The 26,863-nt window shown below is 37.7% G+C and overlaps 1 protein-coding gene across 1 annotated transcript in view; it reads right to left on the reverse strand.

The window, feature by feature from the left end:
- The window catches only part of NRAP (nebulin related anchoring protein), a 48,521-nt gene that overhangs the window by 3,344 nt on the left and 18,314 nt on the right, over positions 1 to 26,863 (reverse strand). Inside the window, exons 17-38 of the mRNA XM_034061906.1 lie at positions 26,353 to 26,460; positions 25,447 to 25,548; positions 24,792 to 24,989; positions 24,466 to 24,570; positions 22,003 to 22,101; positions 19,914 to 20,018; positions 19,342 to 19,449; positions 18,404 to 18,715; positions 17,234 to 17,338; positions 14,957 to 15,055; positions 13,051 to 13,155; positions 12,560 to 12,667; positions 11,694 to 11,807; positions 10,081 to 10,278; positions 8,159 to 8,263; positions 7,173 to 7,271; positions 6,292 to 6,396; positions 5,823 to 5,930; positions 3,866 to 4,177; positions 2,247 to 2,351; positions 1,456 to 1,554; positions 1,235 to 1,339 (exon numbers count right to left, since the gene is read on the reverse strand). Of these exons, the coding sequence (XP_033917797.1) occupies positions 1,235 to 1,339; positions 1,456 to 1,554; positions 2,247 to 2,351; positions 3,866 to 4,177; positions 5,823 to 5,930; positions 6,292 to 6,396; positions 7,173 to 7,271; positions 8,159 to 8,263; positions 10,081 to 10,278; positions 11,694 to 11,807; positions 12,560 to 12,667; positions 13,051 to 13,155; positions 14,957 to 15,055; positions 17,234 to 17,338; positions 18,404 to 18,715; positions 19,342 to 19,449; positions 19,914 to 20,018; positions 22,003 to 22,101; positions 24,466 to 24,570; positions 24,792 to 24,989; positions 25,447 to 25,548; positions 26,353 to 26,460 (2,904 nt within the window). The remainder of the gene's footprint in view (positions 1 to 1,234; positions 1,340 to 1,455; positions 1,555 to 2,246; positions 2,352 to 3,865; positions 4,178 to 5,822; positions 5,931 to 6,291; positions 6,397 to 7,172; positions 7,272 to 8,158; positions 8,264 to 10,080; positions 10,279 to 11,693; positions 11,808 to 12,559; positions 12,668 to 13,050; positions 13,156 to 14,956; positions 15,056 to 17,233; positions 17,339 to 18,403; positions 18,716 to 19,341; positions 19,450 to 19,913; positions 20,019 to 22,002; positions 22,102 to 24,465; positions 24,571 to 24,791; positions 24,990 to 25,446; positions 25,549 to 26,352; positions 26,461 to 26,863) is intronic.

Consider the following 26,863-nt stretch of genomic DNA (forward strand, 5'->3'; position numbering starts at 1 on the left):
ATTGCATTGATATTGCCCTTATTCTCTCTTTTGATGCATCCACTTGCAGTATCTTGGGTTTCATAGCATCATAATTTCAATACCAGTTATTTCAAGCTTTTCAAATGATCCCTGTCTCAATCCCCAGCCACATGTGGCTTCATTAACTCATATGGAGTAACAGCCAGTTCTAACATATTTAATGTGACTTTGAGGATGTGAAATACATTTACATCCTGAAGAGAAATTGCTCTAGATTTAGTTCTTCTTCCATCAGTAGCTTTCTTAAAATAGCTTCCAGTTTGCAGGTCCTGCTACACAGCCATGATACCTCAACTGACACTACTGGCTGTCACTTTCTGACTTTATTCATTTGCTTTCAGTGTTTGATTCACCCTCTCTGAGGTTTGTGACCACATGAAAACAAGTGCAAAATCCACTCCACATTTTAAAAGATATTCTTCTGTTTCACTCATGAATTTAGTGCTAGGTGGTGCTAAATTTGAAGGTAAACTGAGATGCCAGAAATCCTGCAAGTCAGCCTGAGCAGAAGCAATGCAAGCATTACTGCACACCCTGCTAACAGGTCTAGAGCTGACCTTTCATTTGTGTGCAGTCACCCCTTTGCCTTTTTACCTTTTTCTCTACCACTTCAAAGAACATGAATCCTACTTGTTTCCTTCACTTATAGAGCACCTATCACCAAACTAGGAACTCAAAGCTTCTTACAAACTAAGGTCACTGTGACCCTGCAGTTAAAGACAAAAGTATTTAATCCGGGAACAGTAGATTGGGAATAGACCGAGTGACTCTGGAATAACAAGGAAACAAAATCACTTTAAACCAATTCCACTCACTGATTCAGTTGCATCCAGGTCGATGATAAGTGTGCCTAAAGGATCAGTTCAACACAGTGTTGTACAGGTAGATTACACAGTAAAGGAAAGAGGATTCTCCTCCACCATCCAAACATACATAAAGAAATTTAAACTTGTAACTAAGCAGACCTATACTGAAGGACTGAAATCCTTAATAATAGTTTCCTGCCCTGTAAAGTAGATCTAGCTCTCAAAATAAACATCAGCAGATTTCCTGATCCTTCCAGCCCACACCTAGCAACATGTTGGCTGTCCACAACCTCTGTCTTTTCTAGTTTTTGTCAGGCTCAGAGAACCTGACTTCTACATATACATGGAAGTTTTGATTCCCTAGCAAGTGTACAAAGTCAATTCCATGATGTAAAAGGCTTACTTACATCACTGAGGTGTAGGGCATTCTGGCGGGCTCGGATAAAATCTGGATGGTCAGGAGGCAGGGTGTACTTGTGCCTAGCTTCAGAGTCTCCAGCCTTGTACAGTCTCTGTGGAGTCAAAAGTCATTGAATGCAATTGATACCGGAGGTAATGTTGAGATCAATTCTTTTATGCACTATAGTACAACAAAAGTTAAGATTACTTATAGTAAAATGAAACCTACATCACTGCACTGGAGGTAGCTGTTTTTAGCATGAATCAAATCTGGAGAGTCAACCACAGCAGTGAACTTCAAACTTTCTGGCTTCTGACGGTACTTTATCTGAGAGGGAGAGGAGGCAACAAGAGCAAACAAATTAAAAATAAAACACAGGATGTTTCTGTTAATGATATATCACAATTCCAATGTTATCCATGTGGTAACTGGAGTAACACATAAAAGTCACCTTCCTTAAGCCACAGTACTAAAAAACATACTGTTCTGCTATAGTCTCAGTTGCTGTTTCAGCTAGGGAATGCCATATCATCATATACTTGCAGTGGTGCCCAGGCACTAAACTTCTTTGTGTGTGTGTGCAACAAGGACTTCTCACTGAAAATTCACAAGCAAAAAGCTTTTGAACACTACACTTTTGACAGCTCATAATTTTTCTCCATTAATGTATGATACTGAACAGGCAAATGCCCCTTCAGTGTGGTTGTCAGTGCTGTATCTTTCTGTATCACTTCCATAACCACCTGCTTAGAATTTCATAATGGAGTTTACTGCATTTATTTATTGCTACATATTTTGTTTATACTCCTGCATTTCATTCGGAATGGAAAATATTCAGCAGGTGTCACACAGTGGACTTGCATCTCCCGTACTGCTTCTTGGTAACTTACACCTTGTATAAACAGGCTCCCACATCAAAAGGCAATGATAAGCTACATTCGTAAGTGTCATGTAACGAGGAGCCTTGATGGTAAACAATTCCTACAGACGTGCTATCCCATGAAAGATTTATCAGTTACCTCGCTGATGAGCTCTCCAGCCTTCTTTACACTTTCTATGTGCGGAGATCTCAGAGCCATCCAACCAACTCCTTTCATGAAGTTCAGGTCTGATTTATAGCGGTGCTGTTAAAAATGAAAATCGTTAGCTATCAGCTTTGTATCCACAGCTATTAAGGTTTCTTAAAAAGACTCCCTGATTCCTATTAACATTTTGTGGGGTTTCATTTGCCATGCACATATCACGTAGGAAAGCCAAACTGTTTGCATTTGTTCATTCCACCAGGAATTAAATAATGTATCATATGCAAGTTACAAGAGAAGGCCCCACGAGTGAATTAGTATGACTCAAAGCAGTAATAACCTGTTTGTACTGGGCGTAAAAGAACCCCTTTTGAAATAATTTTCTGAGGTGAGTTCAAGTCAGGAATACTAATTATTTTATCTGGTGTACACTTCCTCATTAACCCCATTTCTAGGAGAACACATTAGTCTTTCTTTACCCACATGAAAGGCTAGCTCTACCTCCTAATCCAGTAAAGAAAGCAAGGCAGACCCACTAAAAGGTGAAAGCCAGTAAAGCACCCACACTCCCAACAATTCTGACTTGTTTAGACTGACAGTGGCTGACTGTGTGACTTTAATCCAATCATCTGTTTTTTCAGAGGTTTTTTTTTTTCCCTATATGCAAAAAGACATAACAGCCAGCTGGCTCAAGCATGTGATACATTATTACATACTGAGGGTATCAGACAAAACTACCTCTATAATTTCTCTGGATTTCTAACCTGTGGGGTCTAAAGGCAAAGAGCCAAGGGCTGAGATTCTTACCTCCTACCCTGTCCATCTTTAGGCAGAGCTTCCTGCTACAGAGCAGTTCATGATGCTGGACCCTAAACTGTCACAATAAAGCTGTCTGCATCTATGCAGCTTTAAGCATGCACTCAACATCTACATCTGTTTAAAAGCACATATAGCCAATGGCTTGTCCCTGAATAAATGGTCTATGGCAAAATGAGCATGGATGTGGCCCATGCTAATATTCCATCATTTCTGTCATCAAAGTTTGTCTGAACTTATCACAGAAACACAGCATCAACTCAGTTGGAAAATGCCTTTAAGATCAAGTCTAACCATTACTGCATGCCAAGACCACCCCTAAACTGTATCACTGAGGGCCCCAAACTTACATTTGCATGAGCAATTTCTGCAGACACATCTGGGGAAGTGGTTATTTGATATGAATATTTCTGCTTGCAAAAGTACTTTCTAACATATCCCAAATCAACCTCTGAGCATTTAACCATCTGCTCCAAGAATTCTGCATGTAGAGCATTGGCTGTCAAACCACTGACTGGCTGTGATCCAAACAGCTGAGAGATGATTGTGTAGATCCCTCAGCTTTAGAATAAGTAACATGGACTACAGTGATTTTCTGTTATGTTCATAACACAGAAACCTCTAATTCACATATATTCCATATGTGAGCAGCAATCAGATATCTTGCTGCTACACATACATAAGTTTACAGTCTTTCTAAACACATTGCCCAATGTCAATACATAATCATCCATGCCAGTCACTCAAAGCTGTGTTATTCCTAAATTCAATTTGCTGTTAACAGAAGGGTTAGTCTTCACCTCACTCTGTAGCATGTGGGCTCTTTTGGCCCACTTCATCTTCATGTCTTCTGGGACTGCTGTAAATTCATGGAGTCTCCGTCTGTAATCTTGATCACTTGCTAAGGCCTGGGCTTTCCTGGCATGGACAAGGTTCACCATGTCCATGGGCAGATGGTACTGAGACCACACTTCTTGGGACCTCTTCTTATACTCTTGTTCACTCTGTAATTTGGCAGCATGCAGGCAATGCAGCAACCTGATGTCATCCAGAACACTTCTGGCACCAATGTGCTTTCCCCTCTCCATCACAAAGTTGTGTTTATACTGGTACTAGAAATAAAAAAGAGTAAAAGTGAAACAGTGCCAAACTTAGACTGGCTGCTGTAACTAAATTAGGATAAGTCATTGAACCATCTATGCTGTCTATAAAGACAGCCAAAGCATGCAGCACTAGAAACTGATTCCTTGAATCTCTCATTGAGCTCAATTTAAATACCACAGTAGTTGCAACATTAAACACACCTCAATACATTCTCTGAATATGCTCAAAGCATTGATCATGTTTAACCTCAGTTTGTGTACTTTTATTATCTCTTGGAGTTTTATTCCTATCGCTAGGAATGAGAACATAAGAAAAACAAACACAAGGCAGAATAAAAAAAAATCTATACCAAAGAGAAACATCATGCACTCTGTATCCTTCACATTTGCAAATGCTACCCAGCTATTTTAAAGAGTAAATTCAGTTTTCCTGGATCAATAACTATGTTGAGAAGCCTAAGATGGTGATCTGAGCACAAGAATAAGCACCAGCAACCCCTCATTCTCATCTTAGCTGGGACTATGACTCTCCCTATGATCTTGCATTTATCCTTTCTGTGAAATAGTGATGATGATGATAATGATTATTTATACAGCATCAACAGGGTGCTTGGAACTTTAAAGGGAAGGCCTGGGCCCTGAAGAGTTCATAATGTAGTTGAAATGGGATAATAACACTTATCTACCACACAAGAGAGTTGTGGGGATTAAATTACAGTAGCTAATGTTTATAAAGTGCTTCCAAGATGAAGGGCCAAATTCAGATCTGTTGTAAGTGGATGTAATTCTATTATGGACTTGTACCCTTTAGAGCAGATCTGAAGCTGTAACCAAAAGCACTCTGCAAAATATGGTTAAGTATACATTATAAATGACAGCTAGAAACAGTTGCTTCATAAACCAAATATACATGCAATATATCCATATTTTATCACATTAGAGATTAAATATGCAACTAAATGCTACATAAAATGAAAATTTCTTTTATCAAATTTAGTTCAGTTGTCAGTTTTTTCCTGGAATTTATTAAATTTCTTCTGAGGAAGGGATGAACTTAGGCTTTCTGAGAAATGGATACCACCATGTCTAAGGGGTTTGCAAACAACAATCCAGACAAGAGGATATTTTTAAGGATAAGATTTGTTTCTTCTATTTCCTAAATTAAGGGAACAAATATTTACAGGAGCATTCCCTGATTTTCACTTCCTAACCAGACAGGCAGCTCCTGATTTTCAGACATTCAAAGAACACTCAGCTTCTTCTAACTTTATTTTAATTCAGAACTAAGCACTTCTAAAAGTAAGCTCAAAGCAGGGTGGTCAGAATTAGTGGGCACTTAATAATATGAGGAGCTGAAAGCCTGGAAAGGAGCATAATCCCTCTGATTTGTCTGTCTGCAAATACTTCAATTCACTAGCTATTTCCCACTGGAAGATGTTTAACTGACCTTGGTTCCCGATTAGAGGCAATTCCTCCTCCTCTTTATTTTTTTTAATTCACACAAAGAATCTCATTCATAAGTAATATATTCTGTCTCACACTTGTCTCACATGGTTATGGAGTTGCTTTAATTCAGTAAAATCTGCTTTAGACATTGTTTTACATGAAGTTAACAAGAATTAGGCAAGAAGGAAGGTTGAATCATTCAACTCACATCACTGGCAATTTCTCTGGAGGCCCTGGCAGTCTGAAATGGGAGTGCTTCCGTTGTCAGCTTGTAGCCTTGAGCACGCAGATTATGCCAAGATTCTCTGTATTTTGCCTAAAGTAGGAAAGGCACATGTAGATTGCTGTTTCACTTTCAAATGCACAAAGGAACAAACAAAGGAACCCTCTTTCATTTGTTATTCTGCGTTACAGTCGCATTCTTCATAATCAAAGGATTTTTGTAAATTATCTTTGGGAAATCCTACTAACACAGACAAAACATGTCTCGTTCTTTATGTAGATTTAATTTACTCACAACCTTATATATGCTAATGGAGATAGATATCATTATAATCAAATCAAGGAAAGAAAGACTAGAATAGACCTAAGAAGTCCTCTACTTATCCATCTTTCCTGCCACTGTACAATTCATCCTCCATCCCAAGAAATATAAGAAACACAGAACAAATCCTTACATCGCTGAGGTTGGCTGCATTTATTCTTGCCCGTGTAAACTCAGGCAGACCCAGTGTTGGTGTATAGTGATGTTGACTGTCCTCTCCCACCGCTTTATACAGGCGCTAGGAAAGAGATCAAAAAGGCAATTGCAATTCATTTTCTTTACTGTTTCACTAATATAACAGCAGGACGTAAATTGTTTATGATTATGACAACTGTAGTCAACCAGCACAAAAACAGCTAAGAATATGCCACTGCAATTGCAATGGGGTTTTCTTCTGGACAGAAAAAACTTTGACATTAATTTTTATACATAAATCATGATGCCAACCCACTACATTGTTAGCCTTGCACTGTTATGTTCCCAGCAGGCCCAAAGTAGACCTATGAACATTAAGCGAATCGTGAATGTGTGTTAAATAAAAAGGTAGGCATTTCTGTTAGACTGGCCATATTTTCTAGCTTGGATTTTTCTTCATGTTGTTATAGATGATTTTGATAACTTGCCTGTGGGCTTTGTCTTGCATTTTTCCCAAATTAGAAAAGCGATTATTTTTTTTAGGAGCCCCTTAAAGTGGACCATACTATGCAAATGAGCTCCCTCAAGAACACCCCAAAGACCTGATCTTTTGAGGCTCTGTTTCATTTACAAAACCTGACAATGGAACTCTATTGTATGGGTACTATTTAAGCTTTTTAAAAGAGATTGAATTGAGAATGGTATTAAATGTTTGGAAATAATAAGATCTGACCGTGAAAAAGCACAAATCAGTGATGCTTGCTTTTTCTTTTTGATGCAGTTTGCTCTCAGAACAGGGTTGTCTCTTTCCCACTCCTCCATCCCTAGCTTGCTGCATTTTGAAAGGCATATTTTCTCACTCACGTTAGGAGAACCTACCTCATTAGCAATCATATTGCTGAATTTTGCATGAAGGAGGCCAGGAGAGTCTGTCACCGATGTGTACTTGAAGGAATGTGGCTGCTGACGATATTTACTCTGAGTTCACACACAAAGAAAAAGGAACAGAATAACTAAAGTGTCTTGTCAGTTAAGGGATTTTTCCAATACCAGTGGTCTAGTATTGCTTCTTGTGCCTAAAACTTTACTTGGAAAGGGTATGTGTCTATTGACCATCAAACTAATTTACCTTTTGCTACCCTCAATTTGGTGCATTCAGGTCTCACAGGATAAATGAAAAGTACATAAGAAACAAGGTGTAAAAAAACAAAGTGCTGCTATGCTGAATACAGGAATGAGGTTATTTCACTCTTTGGTGTCATTAACCCTGGCTAGTGGAATTGCAGTAAAGGCAAACCCACTCAGAGAGAAGGTGCTGCACAAGCCTGCTGAACTTTTTTGGGAGACAAATAAGGTTCCACCAAGCCTTTGGTCCTGTGTCAGAACTGGGAACAAAATAACTGCAAGATCACTGCAAAAACAATATTGAGAACAACAGCGCACAAAAGCAGCAAGTGAAAACCAGATTAAGACTGTAAAGCAGCAGCAGAGCTGAGGACAGTGTAATTAATATATTGGGCCCTCCACAGGTCAGCCTAATTTTAGAGAAACAGTACAAGGCACTTACATAGGCACAGCCTGATTTTTAGTTGAAAAAAATAAAATCAATTCTAAAATAAATAACATAACAACCTCCTGAGTCTGAAACACAGGAGAAAAGATTTGTGAAAACAATTAGCCAAGTCTGCAAAACCTTGAACTCCTTCAGATTCACCCATCTGCAGTTAGGACACGAATAGAATGATCAAACATAAGGGGAGGGAGCCTAGCATTATCCAGTGAGTCACTTTGCCAGCCCAGTTTAATAGAAAGACATCTGGCAAATTCTTGTTTGTAGTGGGGAAATCAAACCCCTCTTTTGTTACCTCGCTGATGAGTTCAGAAGCTTTCTTCCTTCCTTCAATCTCTAGAGCCCCTGGAGCAATACATCCAACTCCTCGCATAAAGTTCAAGTCAGACCGGTATAAATTCTAAGCAAAACCAAGCAGAAGTAATTACAAGTTTGCATTGGAGATGTCCTATATTTATTCCTTCAAATATATACAATATTCAAACAAATCCATTTAAAATTAGTATCTACCACAGAGTTCATATGCATTACCTTACGCTCTTGTCTTTCTTTATGTGTCTGTGTGCGTTCAGCCCTGGCAGATCTACAGTACAGAGGCAAGATTCTGAGGACTACTAAGTCTCATGAACACTGAATGATACTTGGACTCCTAACTTCCATTTGTAACCTTGAAAAACCTTTTTCTAGATAGATGGATTTTCTTCATATATAACATCTAAATCATAGATATTATTTATTTATAAATATATATAAGACCAGTTTAGAAAAGTATATGAAAAGACTTTTAAATAAAAGATGGAAACCTTTTAGTACATGGAATTGCAGACAAAATAGCTTCAGGTTTTAATAGCTCTGAATAGTCAATTATAATTAGGGAACATTAAGGAAAAATACCACTAAAAGCCACTCTACAGACTTTGTTAAAATGTTTTCCAGACCACCAAACCCAGCAGGGACTCATTGGAAATATTACTTTTTCAAAAGGTACCAAGAGGTTACTGGTAGATACATTAGGACAAATATTATTTCATTTGATGATGATAAGTGTGTGGAGGGGGATTTTCTGCTTAGAAAGAACTATATGGACCAAACAACTAGAAAAGCACAGATTAACCTACTTGATGGATATGTGGAAACTGCTACTGCTTGCTGTGGGAAGAACTAGCTTTAGTTAATGAGGTATTTTGGTTAAGCTACCTACTTATAATGGAAAAGGACTATGACTTCATTTTATTGAGAACCAGCTTCTCTTCCATTCAGGTCTAATCTCTAGGCTCAAAGGCATCATGGTGTTGCATACAGGAAATACTCTTCATAAAATGGAAAGTAAGAGAGAACAACACTAGAAGGTGGTCTCTTGTCTAATTTCAGCTATTAGCACCAGAGAGAGCACATTCTGCACTCTGAGATGTGTTGCTGCCAATCAGCATTTCACTCCCAACTCAAAGAAAGGCACGAATGGAAACCTGTCCCAGAATCTCTGATTACCTGTGTTTTCTTCCAAGTTAGGGCAGCACAACTGGCAATTGATGTTTATACTTGTTTGAACACAGTCTGACATCTTTAAGATTGCTGGCTGAAAGTGTTAAATTGATATACAGTAGCATTTTGGAGCCAGATAAAGCCCCTCCTGAGGTCTCCAGAGGCAATGTAATCTATTAAAAGCCCTTTGCTCAGGGCTGTGCCTACAGACACAGCCTACACTTGAATTTGTAAGGCATTATTCAGTTAATTTACTAAAGATTATGTAGGGAGCTAAACTCATCCTTCTTAGAATTTCAATGGTTATGTTTTGGGACAGAGCTCATACATATCTTAAAAATCAGATTTTTAACAAAAGGCATCTTTCTTGTGGAAGCACACATGAATATCACCCAGACGCGAATCAACTCAAATACTAGATGGCAACCAGTCTGCATGGTTAGCAAGATCTTAAAAAGAATATGTTACCAACATTGCAATCATCCTCACTTGCAAACACTTCTCTGCCAGATCATCTAAGATTACTATGTTTTACCTCTTGGTATAGTGTACACACACATTGTACAACTGCCCAATAAAATACATGTCTCATTCCTGAATGTAATCAAGGGGGAACAGCCATTGTTTATCCCTCAGTTGCTGCTCAAACACATACTGTCTGCTCTCTTGATTTGGAACAGAACTCTCTTGCATCAAAACCAACAGGGAAATATTGCTGGGGTACTTTGCAATTACCTCACTCTGTAGTTTGTATGCATTCTTGGCACACCGCAACCTCATATCATCAGTCAAAGAAGTGTACTGGTGTAGCAACTGTCTGTATTCTTGTTCACTGACCAAAGACTGGGCTTTCTTGGCATGTACCAAGTTTATCATATCCAGTGGCAGGTGGAAGTGAGTCTTTGTGTCCTCAAAACCTTGCTTATATTTCACCTATCAAATTAAAAACAGATCACATAGAAAGCACAGCATGGTAATTAGAATTCAGGTTTTGATTAGAAGACACATTCTCCATATTTCTTCCATTATCCAGTATAAATTATTCTTTCTAAAGGTAAGTTCCCAACTTGTTTAACTATACTGCGAATGATCAATACTTAGAATATGTGGCAGCCTATTCTTCATCAAAATAGTAGCCATCTACATTACAGTCAATTAAGCTGAGATATCATTTATATTTTTTTGTTAAAACTGGATACATTGAATCTACAGAATTACCAAGCTGATAAATGAAATTTTAATCCACTGCATTTCTCGAAAGCACAAGACAAAGGTGAAGCTACTGCCTGAGGATAAAATGCAAACAGCCATATTTATATTACAATTAGCACAAATCCTCAATCAAATTACTTGTTGGTCCCCATCAATTCAGCCAGTTTCATTTCATAGTTTTAAATGTGATTTTTAGTGGTTGTTTTTTTCCCATTCTGTCTCTGTCCAGGAAAAGAAAGGTGTAAAAATCTTCAAAGAACTTTTTTCACATGACATTTCCCTATCAGATTATGCAAATTTGAGATGTTCAGGCTGTTCATCCAGATAATGAACATCCAGAGCTATAGATGATCATCAAACTGATTTAGAATAACCTGACAGATGGATGAATTCTTCAGACACTTGGTGTTACCTGTATGCATGACTAAACATACCATCACACAAGAAAGAATCCCAGTACAAGCTCAGCACTCACTTACTGAAATCCACGAACACTCTCCCATCTATATCCACAATCAGGCTTACTATGGGCAATTATGGTAAGATATGTAGTTCTTAGATTATTTATGTGTTTAAAGTCAGACAAATATTTCACTGCCTTCTGATCAAGCCACAGTGTTCAAAAGGCACCGAACAGTCATGATTCTTATAGACAATGAACAAATAATGTAATTCTTAGCATATACCAAGACCAAGCAGGAACCATTTCCCAACCAAAAAAGGCCAACTTGAAAATCCATAAACTCATTTATCCTTCTGTCTTTCAGGAAAACTGTAAAATGAAAGTAATTACTGAATAACTTTATATCTCTACCAAATCTAATTTACTTCTGTACAAAACACATTACTAACTCTCAGTTAGACCTGCCTCTGAGTGACACTTTCAGTAAAATATTCTATGCTAGGCATTAGTGTTATGCAGGAGGAGTTTGTGCAAGAATGCACAATCTTTTATTTTCAAATTCATGGAATTGTTAATAATGTAAAACAATGCCAAGAATATCATAAGTATACCAACATATCTGTAAAGTGGGGAATAAAGCCCTAATTCTTAAATAGTAAGCTATTCCACAGAGCTAAGTGCATCTTACTATTAGGAAACCAGTTCCAAAATGCCCACATCTTCTTATACTTACATCACTCTGCAACGATGCTGCATGGACTGAATGAGCAATATGAATATCACCTTCCAGGCCTCGTGAGCCAAGCATCTGTCCTTTCATTTTCTGAAATTCCTCCTTATACTTGTGCTACAAAGGAAATAAGAATAGAAATGTGAATAGAAGTATTAGTCAGATTGTTAAAACCTTAACAAAAGGGTTTTCATGTTATAGAAAGAGAGCTATGGACAATAAATTCTGGCTATACCCAATATGATAATAAATCTGAATGGACCTTTAGTGGATACTTGGAAGATGTCACCCGTGCAAACATAAACAACACACAAAAATTACAATAACACTTACAAACAGCTTGGGTTAGTTACCTGCTATTACACAGGTGGCGGAAGACAAGAACCTGGTACAGATTCAACCTCAGAATCAACCTCTGAGAAGCCTCTCTCCAGCAGCTCTCTAGCAAAGTCAGAACAACTAACTGGTCTTCTATACTTATCTGTATATCTCTACAACCTTTAAAGGACACTCAAGACAAACCCTGAAGAGTAGAACTTCCTGAATAAGCAATCTCTTCCAAAGCTTGCCTAGCTAACAGTGGCTGACAGCTCCTGAACAATCCCTGTGATTGTCCAGTCACAGCAGGTAAATTAGTCAACTTTGCCAGGGGTTGTTTGCTTTTGCAAACCTTCTTTTGCTTAGTTACCAGTAACACTTCATTGTGGCTGCACCTCCAAAATCACAACTAACTGGACCAAGGCCATATGTCTCCCAGATGTAGAGTTATCAGGACATGCTGTTTCCATCAAGTGTCACTCAGCAGAGCAGAAACAATCTGGAGTGACTGACATATCCTACTGGACAATATCAGCAGTAAGTTCACGTACATCACTTATGATTTCACCCGAAGCCTTTGCTGCCTGGAAGGGAATGGCATCAAGTTTCAGTTGATAGCCACCGTCTTTCATCTTTTGCCAGGACTCCTTATAGTGAATCTATGAAATACAGAACAGAAATAAAGAAGAGTTGCTGTTCAGAGGGTTGACAAAGCAACGCTTTTGCTATCCTAGCAATGTTATCACATTAGTTTCATTCTACCCCAACACAGAGGGCTAACATAAATTAAACTATCAATACACAACAGGAATAATCACATTAAAAATGTCCATTATAAAAATGTCCATTATAAAAATAAAGATTCATTCTTAATCTAAGTTAGGAGAAGTTCAATTTCTCGTATTCATAAACCTTTAGACCACAGAATAATCATATACTAGGGAAAGGAAAGAAATTTAGTTTGCTTTTCTGTGAAAGACCAGGAGCAAAGCACTATCAACTTTTTAACTTCACTTTAAAATATTAAAGGTCAGATTTATACCTCACTGATATTCATAGCATTTAATTTGGCCTGAAGGATTTCAGGAAGATCTGTTGTGGGTGTATACTGATGCTTTACACTCTCTCCATGCTCCTTGTACAGCCTCTGCAAATAGAGATGAATTTCAGTAGCAAGTACTTACTACACATGCACATTGTTCAGAGACAAAAAACATTGACAAATAGGTCTATGGGAAGCAAAGACTACAAAAAAGTGACGGCAGCATTAACAGATAAAGGCAAATTTATCAGTCAAAATGTATTCAAAAAGCTTTGAGTCTGATACAGCTATCAGCTAGTGTCTGCTAGAGAGGGACTCCTTTGAGTGTATAAATCAATAGATAGGAAAACTCAGATATTTGAATACTAATTTGATAAGACTTCCAACATACATGAATAGGGAGAAGGAGCATAAACAACAATTGTTAAGGATGTGTAGCCATAGGTGGCCTACAAAAATTCTCAAATTCCATAGAAATGTGGGGAGTTGAAGTTCCCCAAACACATCTCTCCAAAGTTGTTAATTTTTAGCAGATAAATATAATGGTAATTAGCTGTGCAAGTACTCCAAATTTAGTTCCAGAGCTAGTTACAAGGGGGTGCTCAACAGTCAGTGGCAGAAGAATAAAAATACCCAGAATACCCATAAAACAGTGTCTAGATGAGATATTTGTATCATTTCTTGAAGGAAGAATATAGGGTTGGCCCAGGACTAGCTAGCTTTTGGATGTCTGCAGACAAGAGGAGTTCTATGCAGTTAACTGGAACTTCCCCTACAATGAGTATGCACAGTTCACCTCTTTCACATTATCTTTCTTTCCCAGTTTAGTTTCTTCTTATATTGACACCATAATTTCAGATGAGCACACATTGCCACCATTTGATTTGCCCTTACATATGACCCATGTCTTGACCACCTGACTTGCCATTCCTAGGCTGTTATTTCTGTGTGAAGGTTTGAAATTAGGATGAAACTCTTCATTTCACCCTGCTGCCACTTTCTTTAGCAAGTAGACCCACTTGTATTACAACTCCAGAAGAGGAAAATTAATGAGAACTCCACGTGTGAAGTAGAGCAGCAGACTGATTTTGACTGTGGCACAGCAGAACAAAATGACTTATATTTATCCTGCCTGAGATGTAAGCCTTTTGAATCTTATTAATTACACCAAAGGCATAGACACTATAAGTATTACAATAGCATGTGTTTTACACAAAGTCTTTCATCTTCTTCTTCACTTTAAAAATATCTATTTTCAAAATAAAACATCCTCTCATGTTTGAAACTTGTCTTTTTTGAGTGACTTTTGCTTACTATTCACTTCTGCATTATCCCAGTTAAGTCTACAATATTTTTAAATCGCTCTTCTATTAAAAATAAACATGTTTAAACACCAAACAGCCTCAATTCTTCCCTTTCAGGTTTCCCCTCCTGGATTTCTCTCTCAGCAGGATGACAGCTTGAAATTATTTATTTTTATTTCCTTGTCATGCTGCCTTACATTTTGTTTTGAAAGAACATGCAGAAACTGAAATTTGAAAGATCTGTTTGAAAAGGGGAAAGGACCCCAAATGTGTTCTTCAGCAATGAATTTCAAGAGGCCAAAAGACTCTGAAGGGCCAAAGGTCAGTCTTACTCTTAAATTTTACTTCTGGAAAAAAAGCCAATTGGACAGAAAGCCCTTTTTCTACATGAAACTCCCATTCATTTTACTGGCATCTCTATGACTTCCCATTCCAAGTTAGAAGCATGCCTTTTGTGAGATGCACCACACCAGAACACAGAAGTTTCATGGTTCCCAAGGATAATCTCAGAGAAAGAAAGAGAGAGAAAGCCAGTGCTTCAATCGGGTCGTTCAAAGAGGATACCACTCTTATAATCATAATGTATATACATTATAACTTACATCCACAGCCTGGTTATAACTAATTCTAGCCTGGATCATCTCAGGAGTGTCTTTAATACTGGTAAACTTCAAAGCATATGGATGCTGACGGTACTTCTTCTGTTGAGCAGAAAAAGATCAAAGCTGTGAATTTTGTGCTGCTCTTTCATGCTATTTGAAAGAGAAAAATCATAGGTTGCTGGAGATTAGAGTGAATTTGTGAACATAATTATTATTCCTCTTTCCTCATCTTTATGTCCTAGGTACCTTCAGATTAATATTTGTTTCAATTTAACAATAACCTTTTGCCGATTAATATTAAAGTATTTCTCCCTAAATATAAGGAAAACATTTCAAAATTGGATTTTGCCTACCTAAGTACTCCAGAACTCAGAATTTTTAAATCTTTTTCAGATTATTTCAAATACAGTATGACTGATTATATTTTTATTGACAGTTTCCTTAAGCAAGCGATCATATACATTTATAGTGTGTTAATAATGGCAACCATTTAATTTACCATTCCAGGGTTTAGGTTTCCTCTTACATTTACAGCAAATCTGTGCAGCCATTAACACTATACCTAATTGTTATGGTATATCTTCTAGATAATGATATTAATTCTGCTTGCTTGAAAGGACCCATAGTAGTTTCTGAGAGATCTTGTTATACATACATAATTAAGATAAAGGCTGTTTGATGGCAAAATGTCACTTTTTCTACATGGCCAGGTCTCTAAATGCTTCTCTTCCTGCATTAGCTGTCCTAAACCCATCAATATTCTTATCTCTTCTCCAAATAGTGCATACTGAATTTTCCCAATGCCTGTGATGAACTCCCAGGTCAATAAATGTGTTCATGAGTCTTCTGGAAATTGTTTCTATCTCAGTGTTTGAGTCTAAAGGCATGTCATCCTCCTTTAAACTGAGATGTGATCCACAGAAGTTTATCTATCTGAGGCACTATCTTGATTCTTTAGGAACTTCAAATACCTGTAAACCACATTAACCCTTCCACATTAACTCTTCCAAGGTATTACAAGCCTATGAGCAATGTTTCATTTCAGAAAGCGATCTCTTAAAAAATGAGCAATCTTTCTAAGTTTAACTGGGGACAAAAGTGGTTTATTCTTAATTCTGATCAGATTTGTAGACAAATAAGAGTCAACCAGAACATGTCTACACAAAACTCACAGAAATATTCTGGCAATTGCTTTTTAGCAGCAGTACAAGGGCCAGTCACTGTGTGTATGTAAGAAAGGAGGAGGCTCATAGCCATCTAAAATTATTTAGTACTCACAAAAAGGTTGAGATGGACAACCTAGCAGGTCAAATTTCTACCTGGCAGTTTTCACTACTATAACATCAAAATGGTATACCTCTACAGATTCAGAATTACCATTCCAGCCAGCATTGCTGTGCTAGCTTTTATGAAACTACCTTGTTTGACACTAGCTGAGAATCTAATTTATGGTGCCTAAAAACCCCATCTTTCTTCACCATAGATGATTACATGGGAAAAAAATTGTGTTTGCAATCAGCAGATGTGAAAGGATGACCATATCTTCTGAGACACTACACTACTGGCTATACTGTTATTCTCACTGAGTGAATGGACAGATGATTCCTGCATTACCCATGGTTATCTAAAAAAATCACAGGATTCAGTCTCCTACTGCAGCAGATTCAGCCAGTAGGACTTCCTATAAAATAACAGAAACAGAATATTATGAACCTTTTAACCATTTCCACCAGGCCTTAGAAGATCTCGTGGGACTGGTACAAAGGATTCTAGAGTTTGCCTTTTCCTATAAGTGATATTGGTTACAGGGAGAAATAAGGATGAAAACTACTTGGGCCAATAGATAGCTACAGACAGAGATATCTATATGAATATCAATAGCTAGCATGAATATATATGAAAAAGGAATAAGAAGGAACGTGTATCTGTTACAAAAGAAGGTTCTGGGTCCAATGACTGGATCTTTTCATCATCTCTACTGTTTTGCTTCATTAAAAAGGTAGGCTAGTGGGTAGCAATTGAGCACTGTTTGATTGCCATTATTATTCATAATATCATTTGTCACCTACTTTGTTTTTGCAAAGGCTATATGGACTCCTACTGGTGTGTGTTTGGTATCTGGTTTCCCTCTAATTACCAGTCCTATCCCTGGTTTTGAGGGCTTTCATGTGCTGTGCCTTTTTCTTTCCCCTTTGAGTAGAAATTATTTTAATTTTATACAGACATTTTGCACGCATTATGCAGCAAATTCTGTTACATGCTGTCATGAAATCTCACCTCACTAATGAGTTCTCCTGCCTTCTTAGCCTGCTCCACATTTAATGACCCAGTGGCTATCCATCCAGCTCCTTTCATCCAGTTCAAATCTGCTCTGTATCGGTTCTGACAAAGAAAAAGAAAAAACACTATTGTTGGTGTTCATACACTTAAAATGCCATTAAAGGATTCAGAAATCTCAGGGACAACAACCAAGTCAAATTAGTGCCTGCTTTTGTTTTATTCACTATTGTACAGTTGCAAGGGAAGCAAAAAATAAAATAGAGAATGAAATAGAAGTATCAGGACTCGCCAGCACTTGTGCAATATGCTGCACAAGGTAATTTTTAGAAGCAGTCTACACTTTACTCTCATGTGTAATTTTTAACCTCATGTGGCAAAACCTTCAATATTATTGTGCACTGTTTAAAAGATAATTAATGATTTGCAATGATAAGAAAATGATATTTAGTATTTCCTAACCCCTATCCTTTTGTTATACTGGAGGGAAAGCTTCTAGTTTTTCACTTTCCATGTGTTTTCAAGGAGGAAGTGTACAGGAGTATTTCTCATTTTCCTCACAAAATCTCTCCTACTGAAAGTCTACTGAATTGCAAAAAGCTTATACAAGTACTACAGCTGCCTTTCTCAAAGAAGCCAAACAAGTTTAAGTGGTTATACCTCAACAAGACCTGTACAGATACCTAACTTAGTCTCCTTGAAAAGTTCTGACTTAAAACCTCAGAATGGAAGGCCTAACTTACAGTAACCATTTACAGTATCAGACAGTTTACCTGATGGTTACAGCTGAGCATGTAACCTGTATGAAATTTTATCACCAATTTTATCACTATACATTATTTAACCACCCTGCATATTAGGTAAAAAAATAATGTACATCATATACAAACCCTAGTGTTTTATTAACATTTGAAGCAGACTTTGAAGAAGCCATAATCATAAAACAGGATTATAATTCTCCTCAAAACTGTACACATTTTGTATTGCATATATGTTTTGAGCAAATATGTGATTAATATTTATCAGTTTAATATTAACTGCTTAATAGCTGAAATATTAGGTGCATAAATATTGTGGCATTAAAAGCATAAACATCTGAATAAACTCAGACCTAAGTGTCTGCACGGGTTGAATGAAGGAGCACTGAAATATATTAAGAGCAGGACTTACATCACTCTGCAATCCATAGGCCCACTTGGCCCATGCCACTTTCATGTCAGTCGGCAGGGCTGTGTAGTGGTGAAGAGCTGTCCTGTACCCTTTATCTGTGGCCAAATTCTGAGCCTTTTTGGCATGGACAAGGTTAACCATATCCATGGAGACATGGAACTGATTCTTTGTATCCTCAAATCCCTTCCTGTACTCCAGATCACTCTGCAACTTGGACATTTGAAGGGAATGAGCCATCTGTGAATCTTCCTCCACAGCCTTTACTCCAATCATTTTACCCTTCATCTTCTCATAACCTTCCTTATATTTAATCTGTGAAGAAAAAAAATAGACCACAAGTTATTGATCTAAGCTGCCAAACTGACAGCTCTGCTAGTAGTAAAGCAATGGTCTATCAGTACTGTGACATGCTCGGTCCTTGACACAAGCAACTAAGAAGTCCATTTGCAAAAAAGAACTGTAATGCTTTAGAAAATAGTGTTTGTAAAGAATAAACCCTTTCTCAATAATAACATGTTCACATAAAGCTTTAAGAACTCTTTTCTTTTGGCTCTTTCTAGGAAAAACAACATTCTCTAAGCACTGAGGTCAGAAAGTTCATTTGGGAATTTTCTGGCCAATCATAAATGTACTGAGTTATGATGTTTCACAGGAGATTTCCACTTCATTTTGAGTTCTAAAATTCACCCTCAGGTCAAAATGAGAATAGAAAACCACAGTCAGCATGCAGGGAAAAACTCTGAATTGCTCAGAGCAAACCTTCTGACTAATTACAGAATGCCAATCACCCAGTCAACTCCTCCATTGCTCCTTAGCACAAATCAATTGAGGGTGGCTCAGGGCACAGAGACATATGTGACACATCCCCAACACTCTGGTAGCAACCCGGATTGTCAGCTGTCCTATAAAGAAAGAAGGCTGATGGAGTCCATACTCACATCACTTGCCAGATCCCTCTTTGCCTTAGCTGTCAAGAATGACAAAGCATCCAGACGAAGCACGAATCCTTTTTCCTTCTGCTTCTCCCAGCTACTCTTGTAGAGTTTCTAAAGAGATGACAATAACACAGACTCTTTATTACTATCAATATATTCTGTTTGTTCTGTAGTCACAGTGAAAGCTCTCAGATAACATCAGACCAGCAAGCACTCAATGTCCAGCAACCAGATATTTAAAGAAGAGATGTGGTGTCTTCACTGACATAATGTAACTGTGGATACTGTGGGTACTGTAACCCCATTATCTCACTGCTTCCAGTGAAATTGTCAGTATGCCATTCATCTGGAAGCATGTGGAAAATACACAGCTTCAAACTCTAAAGGTGACAAGTCCTCAGAACAGCAGACCTGACTAGTATTTAATTAAGAGAAAGTCATTATAAAGTTTTTACATCTAAAACATTTGGACCTTTACAGAGAAAAAAATCTAACTTTCACCAACAGAACAAACATTGAAACAGCAGCTGTAACTATTCACAGGAGTTACACCAAATCTGTATCTTACACAGTACCTCACTGATATTGGCAGCATTTGCTTTGGCCAGCAGAAAGACAGGATCATCTTTGCTGATGGTGTACTGATGAAGAAACTGCTCTTTTCCTGACCTGTAGGCAACCTGTCCACAGAAAGCAAAGCATGGTTGAACAGGCAGTAGTCCACATTTAATACTGAAGGAATATTTATTAAAACACCCCAAATACTATGGGATTTGTTAGGGTTGATTTATTTGATGACTTTCTCTTTAGCATCATGACATTTTTTGCAAATATGAATTTAAAAGCTGACCTACAGAGTCAGGTTGACCAATTACTCATGGAAGCAGTGAAACAACATATATATCAGGATACTTTAATTCTGTTTCCTAAAGTTAGCTACTTAATGGACTATAAAGCTCTCAGCAATTCATAGTCTGTACAAAATGTATGCAAGAATACTTTCATCCAATATTAAACTGCAGCTACTTTTTGGGTAATCTTTAATAGGGCACAGAAATAGTGAATTTTAGGCATGAAATGAAGAACATTATGCAACTGAATCTGCAGAAAAAGTTTGTGACCTAAATGTAATTGCTGACATAATACTCCAGTGAGGACTAACGTTCCAACTTTGAATGAAAATATCAAGGACCTTTTATGATCCAAGTAGCAAACATCTCCATTTTATATCCCAGAGCAATATCAACAGAGAAATAAACTACTCTGTTTCAGAAGCCCATGAAGCTGTTGGAGGAGCTGTTGAAAAGCTGCAAAAAGTTGCCCATTTCACACAGCGTTGTATTTCTTACATCTCAAAGAAAGGGAGGTAAGAAATGTCCCTACTATAAAGCTCTAAATCCATGGCTACTATTCTGACTTCCACACACATAAAGAAAGGCAGCGTTGTCCAATACACAGGAGATAAATACTGGGAATCAGGAGACCAGTGTTCTCCTCTGATTCAATCTGGTGTCATATTTGAGACACATAACACTAATCCAAGTAAGTGCTGTGTTTTTATTGATGTAGAAGATCAAAAAAAGGAAACATGGTAGCTGCCTAAAAAAGACCACTCAAGAAGCAGTAATGTTTCATTCACATAACAGCTGAGAAGCTGACAGCATCTTCATTTCAAGGTACAACATATTAAATGTAGCTTATACAAGGCTTGTCAAATCACTACTGTTCCAAAATTAGTTAGGCAGCAATTATAACAACAGGTTCTTCTCCTTCTGGAAAGTTACAAGTCAGTTCCTGTCATCTAAATCTTGTCAGGGAGTTCTGAAGTACCATCTCAGTCCTGAATTAGTCAGGCAGTTGCACATCTGACCATTGTAGGTCCCTTCATACTGAAATATCCTATCCTATCCCACCTGCCAGTGCGGCCCACCCCAAGGAAGAATAGGGAGTATTCTGAAGGCATCCAGTTTGGAAAATATGGCTATTTGAGCATCTCACTATATCACAGAATTACAGAATCAAAAAGTAAAGTACTTAAGTAAAATAAGTAAAGCACTTTAACAGCCACAACTGAAGAGTTGGTTGTCTAACAAGGCAGATATAACTTGAAGTAGTTTGATAGGACCCTCACTGGAGAAAAACACAGAGGCTGGGATGAATGTGCATCAGTCCCTGAGCTAATGTCTACCTTGCTTTGAAGCATTGGCTGAGGATCAGTTAGGAATACTGTGATTCTCCTACAACTTCCACCTTCACTTTTGCTACTTCATGGATAACCTGTTTTCATGCAGGTGACATTAATGCCTCAGGAATAGTCAGGAATCCTCTCATGAATGCATTTCAGCCATATTCAAATTCAACCTATCACCCAAGATTGCCTTGTAGAGGCACCTCACAGCCTTTGACATCATTCCTGAGAAGCCTCGCGTGTCTATTTCCATTCCCATAAGTGTTTGATTTTTGTTGTTATTGTTCTAGTTCAGAGAATTCAATGAGAAAATTCATCAGATAAAAACCCTTGGAAATAAATCTCAAGAAATTTCACATTCAGAAATGTTTCATGACTGGGTTTTCTTCCACCCACCACCCCAGTGTTTGTATCTCAGGAATGATCACATTATGAGTAAGTTACTTGCAAAGAGACAAATTCAGTCAAGGACTCACATCACTTTGCAGTTCCTGGCTTTTCTTAGCATGCTTGATCTGAGAACTGTCAGCCACACTGGTGAACTTCAGAGCATCAACCTTCTGTCTGTACTTTTTCTGCAACAAATTACAGCAGGTTACACAAAAGTTTCTACAATATTTACATTCACTCAAAAAATGTAGTGCTTTCAAAAAAATACATGACTGATAGAGCCAAAGTTCACCTGTAAATTCCAAGACAATTTTACCAAGGTATCAACAACATAAGATTCCAAATACTACACAGTACTGTATACCTTATATATATTGTATTGTTATATTGTTGTATATGGCTACTAGCATTTCCAAGGTTAGAAAGGTTGGCAAGAATATGCCAAATGTACTGCCGCTGACACTGCAAGCATGGACACTCTTTGGTGCCAGAGGCACTAGCTAAATTTCTTACAAGATCTAGGTTGCACACCAACCAGTAAGTGTCCTTCACAAACAGGATGTGACAAGTCAGGACCCAAGAGAGCTCATAAGCTACAGGATCAATATTGCCATCTTGTTTTCTTAGGTGAGACCTCTGAAGCACATGCATATGTTACCAAAATCACTGAACATGTTACTGAGGTATTTTTAAGTTACTAACATACTTCTAAATTATCAATTAAATTAGAAGAGGCAATTTCAGTGTCCTGAAGGTAACTTAAATTCAGAATCTCCCCCCGATCTCCCAGTCCTTTTCAAAGTAGAGCTCAGTGCAGACACTGCAGTCAAGCCTTCCTGGGAGCAATGGCTGTGCAAGGACTCCACAAGGCTCAAGTCACTTGTCTTGGGGAAGACACATTGTGCTTCATTCATCACATTGTGCTTCATTCATCTTCTGGTACCAATACTTATATAAGATTTATTTGAATGGACAAATTTGCATAGAGACTAATGTTTCTGCTTTCGTAAACAAGATTGCCCTTACCTGTATTCCACCTTTTTGTTTTCTTTTTGAAACACACACAAGTGAATGGAAAACTTCCATTAACTTCATCAGGCTTTGGATCAGGCCTGTTTTGTATCAGTGCCACTGCCTCAGTCTTTTGCATCACTCATTTGAGAGCAAGCTAAGTATTTCTCTTTAACTTTGAGACAGTAGAAGGAAATTCAGCACCTTATTTCAAGAGCACAGTATGATAGGGGAGACCAAGCATACTACTTGTATACTTTAGTCAAATTCTTACTCTAACAGTTAAACCATGAAGTGGGGCATTCCACCTAGGAAGGGCATAAATGCATTTTTTCATTATCTGGCATTTCAGTAGAGAAATACTTCTGTTTGAACTGATGGGTGAACAGATCAGTTTATGCTGTGTCTCTGCTATGGGAACACAAAATAGAAGTTAAAAAAGCATGCAGCACTTCAAAGAGGTGCTCATCGCTTTATTTTAGGAACCTGGAAGGAAGGGAGGCAGATTAAAAACAGTATGTTTTGTCACATTGCATGGAACACAATACAGTGACATTCTGCAAAGAAATGACAAAATGCCAGGCTCTGTATGGCAATAGAGATCTCTAAAATACTATCCACCAGTCTCCAGTTCAGGTGACTGTCAGCCATCTCTTGGCCTTATGCAGCACTGGAATGAAAAGGCAGATCATTATGGATTAAATATTTGTGAAGTGATTATTACCACAGCACACGACAGCAGCAGATGTCAGTCTATCCCTAGCAAGACAGTAGATCTGAGAGTAGCTGCTCTTCTCCTGTTTCTCAGATGTATTTTTTCCCCTCGTAGGAGTAGTGAGAGGATGTCAGAGACCCAATGTATTAGAGAGTGTGATCTCCAGTAACTAACTGGCTTCTGTTCCTTCCCCCAGCCTTAAGTGGAATTTTATCCTTCTTGTCAAACTTCCCCTAATGTATTCTTCTATATGTCCTCTAGTTTTCCTAGCTCTAGTGAGATGATTGAACCATGGGAAGCTAAGGCAGTGTAGGCAGCTGAGGAAGTTGAGGAAGTATACTTCCATAAGGCTAATGGCAGTGCAAAACCAAGTGAAAGCAATGGAAGGCAGCACAAGCTGAATCGCCCAATAATGTCACATCCCTTATTTGCCAAAGAGCAAGGAAACTCCAAACATGGCTAACATCCGCTTTTTTTAACACTGGTCCTCAAAACTCTATGCACTTCATGTAGCATATGTCATACAAGCTCTAATTCCTTCCAATGCCGCTCTGCAAAATGAGCAGATGAATGAAGAGGTGGAAGCAAAATTACGGGCTCTTCTGCCTCACAAACTTGACACAATAATCATATAATGGGAAAACATATTTTTAACCTCTAACCTAGGATCTCCTAAACTGTCAAATAACTAAACGACATCCAACAGTTCTTCCATTTCTCAGGTTTTCTGTATCAGGAATTACCTATTCCACATAATTTAGTGGAATAAGTGCATGTAAAGCTTTGAATAAAAAACAGACAGAAGCCTGAGTACTTTTCTTACCTCACTGACCAAATCTCCAGCTTTTTTGGCTTGTTGTATATTAAGACTTCCTTCTGTAATACACCCAGCTCCTTTCATCCACATCAGGTCTGACCTATATCGAAGCTGTAGAGGAAAATGACATTTATTGCTGTGTGGAACACATGTAAAATTTTTGCATGTGAACATTTGTATGCTTTCCAGTTTCAAAGGCATTGCAAAGACATATAAAATAAGTCATAGTGTAATCAAACTGCATTGTATGAATGAGAATTAATGTCAAACTTAAGAAGTCTATAAAAATTCGTGCTGCTTATAACAGTTAAGCTGAGTATACATCATCTTACATCACTCTGGAGACCATAGGCCTTCTTTGCCCATTTTGTCCTCATGTCTTCAGGAACCACTGTGTATTCATGCAGCCTCTTTCTATAATCTAAGTCACTTGCAAGTTCCTGGGCCTTCTTAGCATGTCTCAGGTTTATCATATCCATAGGCAGATGGAAATGGGTCTTACTCTCCTCAAAATCTTTTTTGTAGGCAACCTAGAAATAGAAGAAATGAAAACAAGTTGTCTGTACCAGTGCACTGCAAAGTCAAAGCTATCTTAAATTTTCACTCTTGTTTGGGTCCTATAAGGGATCCACAAAACAGATCGCAAACTCTCGAAACATCTTCTCTATTACAGTACATATGACTTTTAAACTTATTTTAATCTGCCTGAAAGTTCCATGTAGAAGTGTTTATACTGGGGGTTTAATAGGATGTTATTTTCCTGCCCCAAAATAAGGACAGCGCCAGCTCAAAATTCCCTATGAGAACAAAAATACTGTGCAATCATTGCAGAGCCACAGACAGAGGAAGGAAACCAACTTTTGTCTTGTTAAAAGCTTCCAAGAATTTCTTGTAGTGAAAGCAGTAACAGTGGTAGATTGGATACTGTTGCTGAAAGATTCATAATTATGAAAAACACCTTCTGACTCAGAGAAATAAATAATTTACCTCACTACTCATCTTGGCCACCTTCAGGGAGTGTAAAAGTCTTGAATCTTTGGCTCCAATTGCTTTTCCTTTTGTTTTTTCATATTCTTCTTTATATTTAATCTGTGAAAAAAAAATAGTTTCAGTCAAAGAACATTTCCAATTACCTAAAGGTAAGTAATATGGTTTTCACTGGCAGTTTGGATGGTCAAAATTTAGAAAGGCTTATCTGATTCTCATGTTATCACTTCAAATTTCCCAGATTTTCTAAAAAATTCCCAAAGGTGCAAGGTTGGTCTCATTTATGTTGCCTTTAACTTAAATCCTTCAGGCTCATTCCTGTGAGGTGGATACACTTATAAGCTGATTAGCTAAATTATCTGGTTCTTAAAGCCAAAGATAAAGAATCAATCATGTTAAAACAAGCAAGGAATGAAAAATTTTCTTTTCATAATGAGGCAGGATTTTGGAATTACCATCATTGCCAGACACTTCCCACTTGCAGGAAAAGTGTCTTTTTTTTTTGCCTCTCCACAGGGTAAGAATCATGAAGTAAGTTGTTTAAAAAGTGTTTGGAAATTTTTTTAGATACATGTGTTTATGTTAAAGCAGCAGACTAAATAAATATGCATTCCCTTTACAGGGGATGATAGCATTTTTGAGGCTTTAAACAACTCAAAACACTGAATCTTACTAAAGGGGTTGGTTTGCTTCCTTCTGTACACTTGTATTTAGAAAAAAAACAATTTTCTAAGAGTGAAGTTTCATAGCAGTCTGAGCAAGTTTCCAACTGTTCACCAGCCATTGAGAAAGATGGACAGCCAAATGTAGGACTTTAAAATTCAGATGAGGTGAGTTAAGCTCTATTTCCCTGTTCTATAACAACTTACATAAAGAATAATTCCCAGGTAATTAAGTATAACATACATCACTTGCAAGATCTCTTGAAGCTTTGGCAGCAAGTAGAGGCAGAGAATCAAGTTTCATTACAAAACCCCGGCCCTTACTCTTCTCCCAGCCTTCTCTGTACTTAATCTGAGAAAGGAAAGACAGCAACATGTTACTAGCATCTACCAATGAGAATGCATCCCAGCACATTATAGCCACAGAGAGTTGCTCCACAAGACCCCACTAATGCAACTCAAATAAAACTTAGGGGAAAACCAGTTATGAATACTTGCAGCAATGCCAACTCACAACCATGAAAAATTATGAAACAGTTTCAAAAACAACAGTCACACCAGTAATAAGACTGGAAGTTTTGCACTCATTTGTCTTGTTGAGCTCTTTTCCTCCAAAACTACCTACAACAATGGAGGCCTGAAAAAAAATACTTTCAAAATGAAATAGAATTTAAACTTTTCCTGTAAGTTCTTGATTTTAACACCCAGGTGTCAAAGTAAATCAATGGATATTGTCATGAATTCTGAATGGCAGC

Source organism: Melopsittacus undulatus, chromosome 4 (assembly GCF_012275295.1).
Source record: "Melopsittacus undulatus isolate bMelUnd1 chromosome 4, bMelUnd1.mat.Z, whole genome shotgun sequence".
Taxonomy (NCBI): Eukaryota; Metazoa; Chordata; class Aves; order Psittaciformes; family Psittaculidae; genus Melopsittacus; species Melopsittacus undulatus.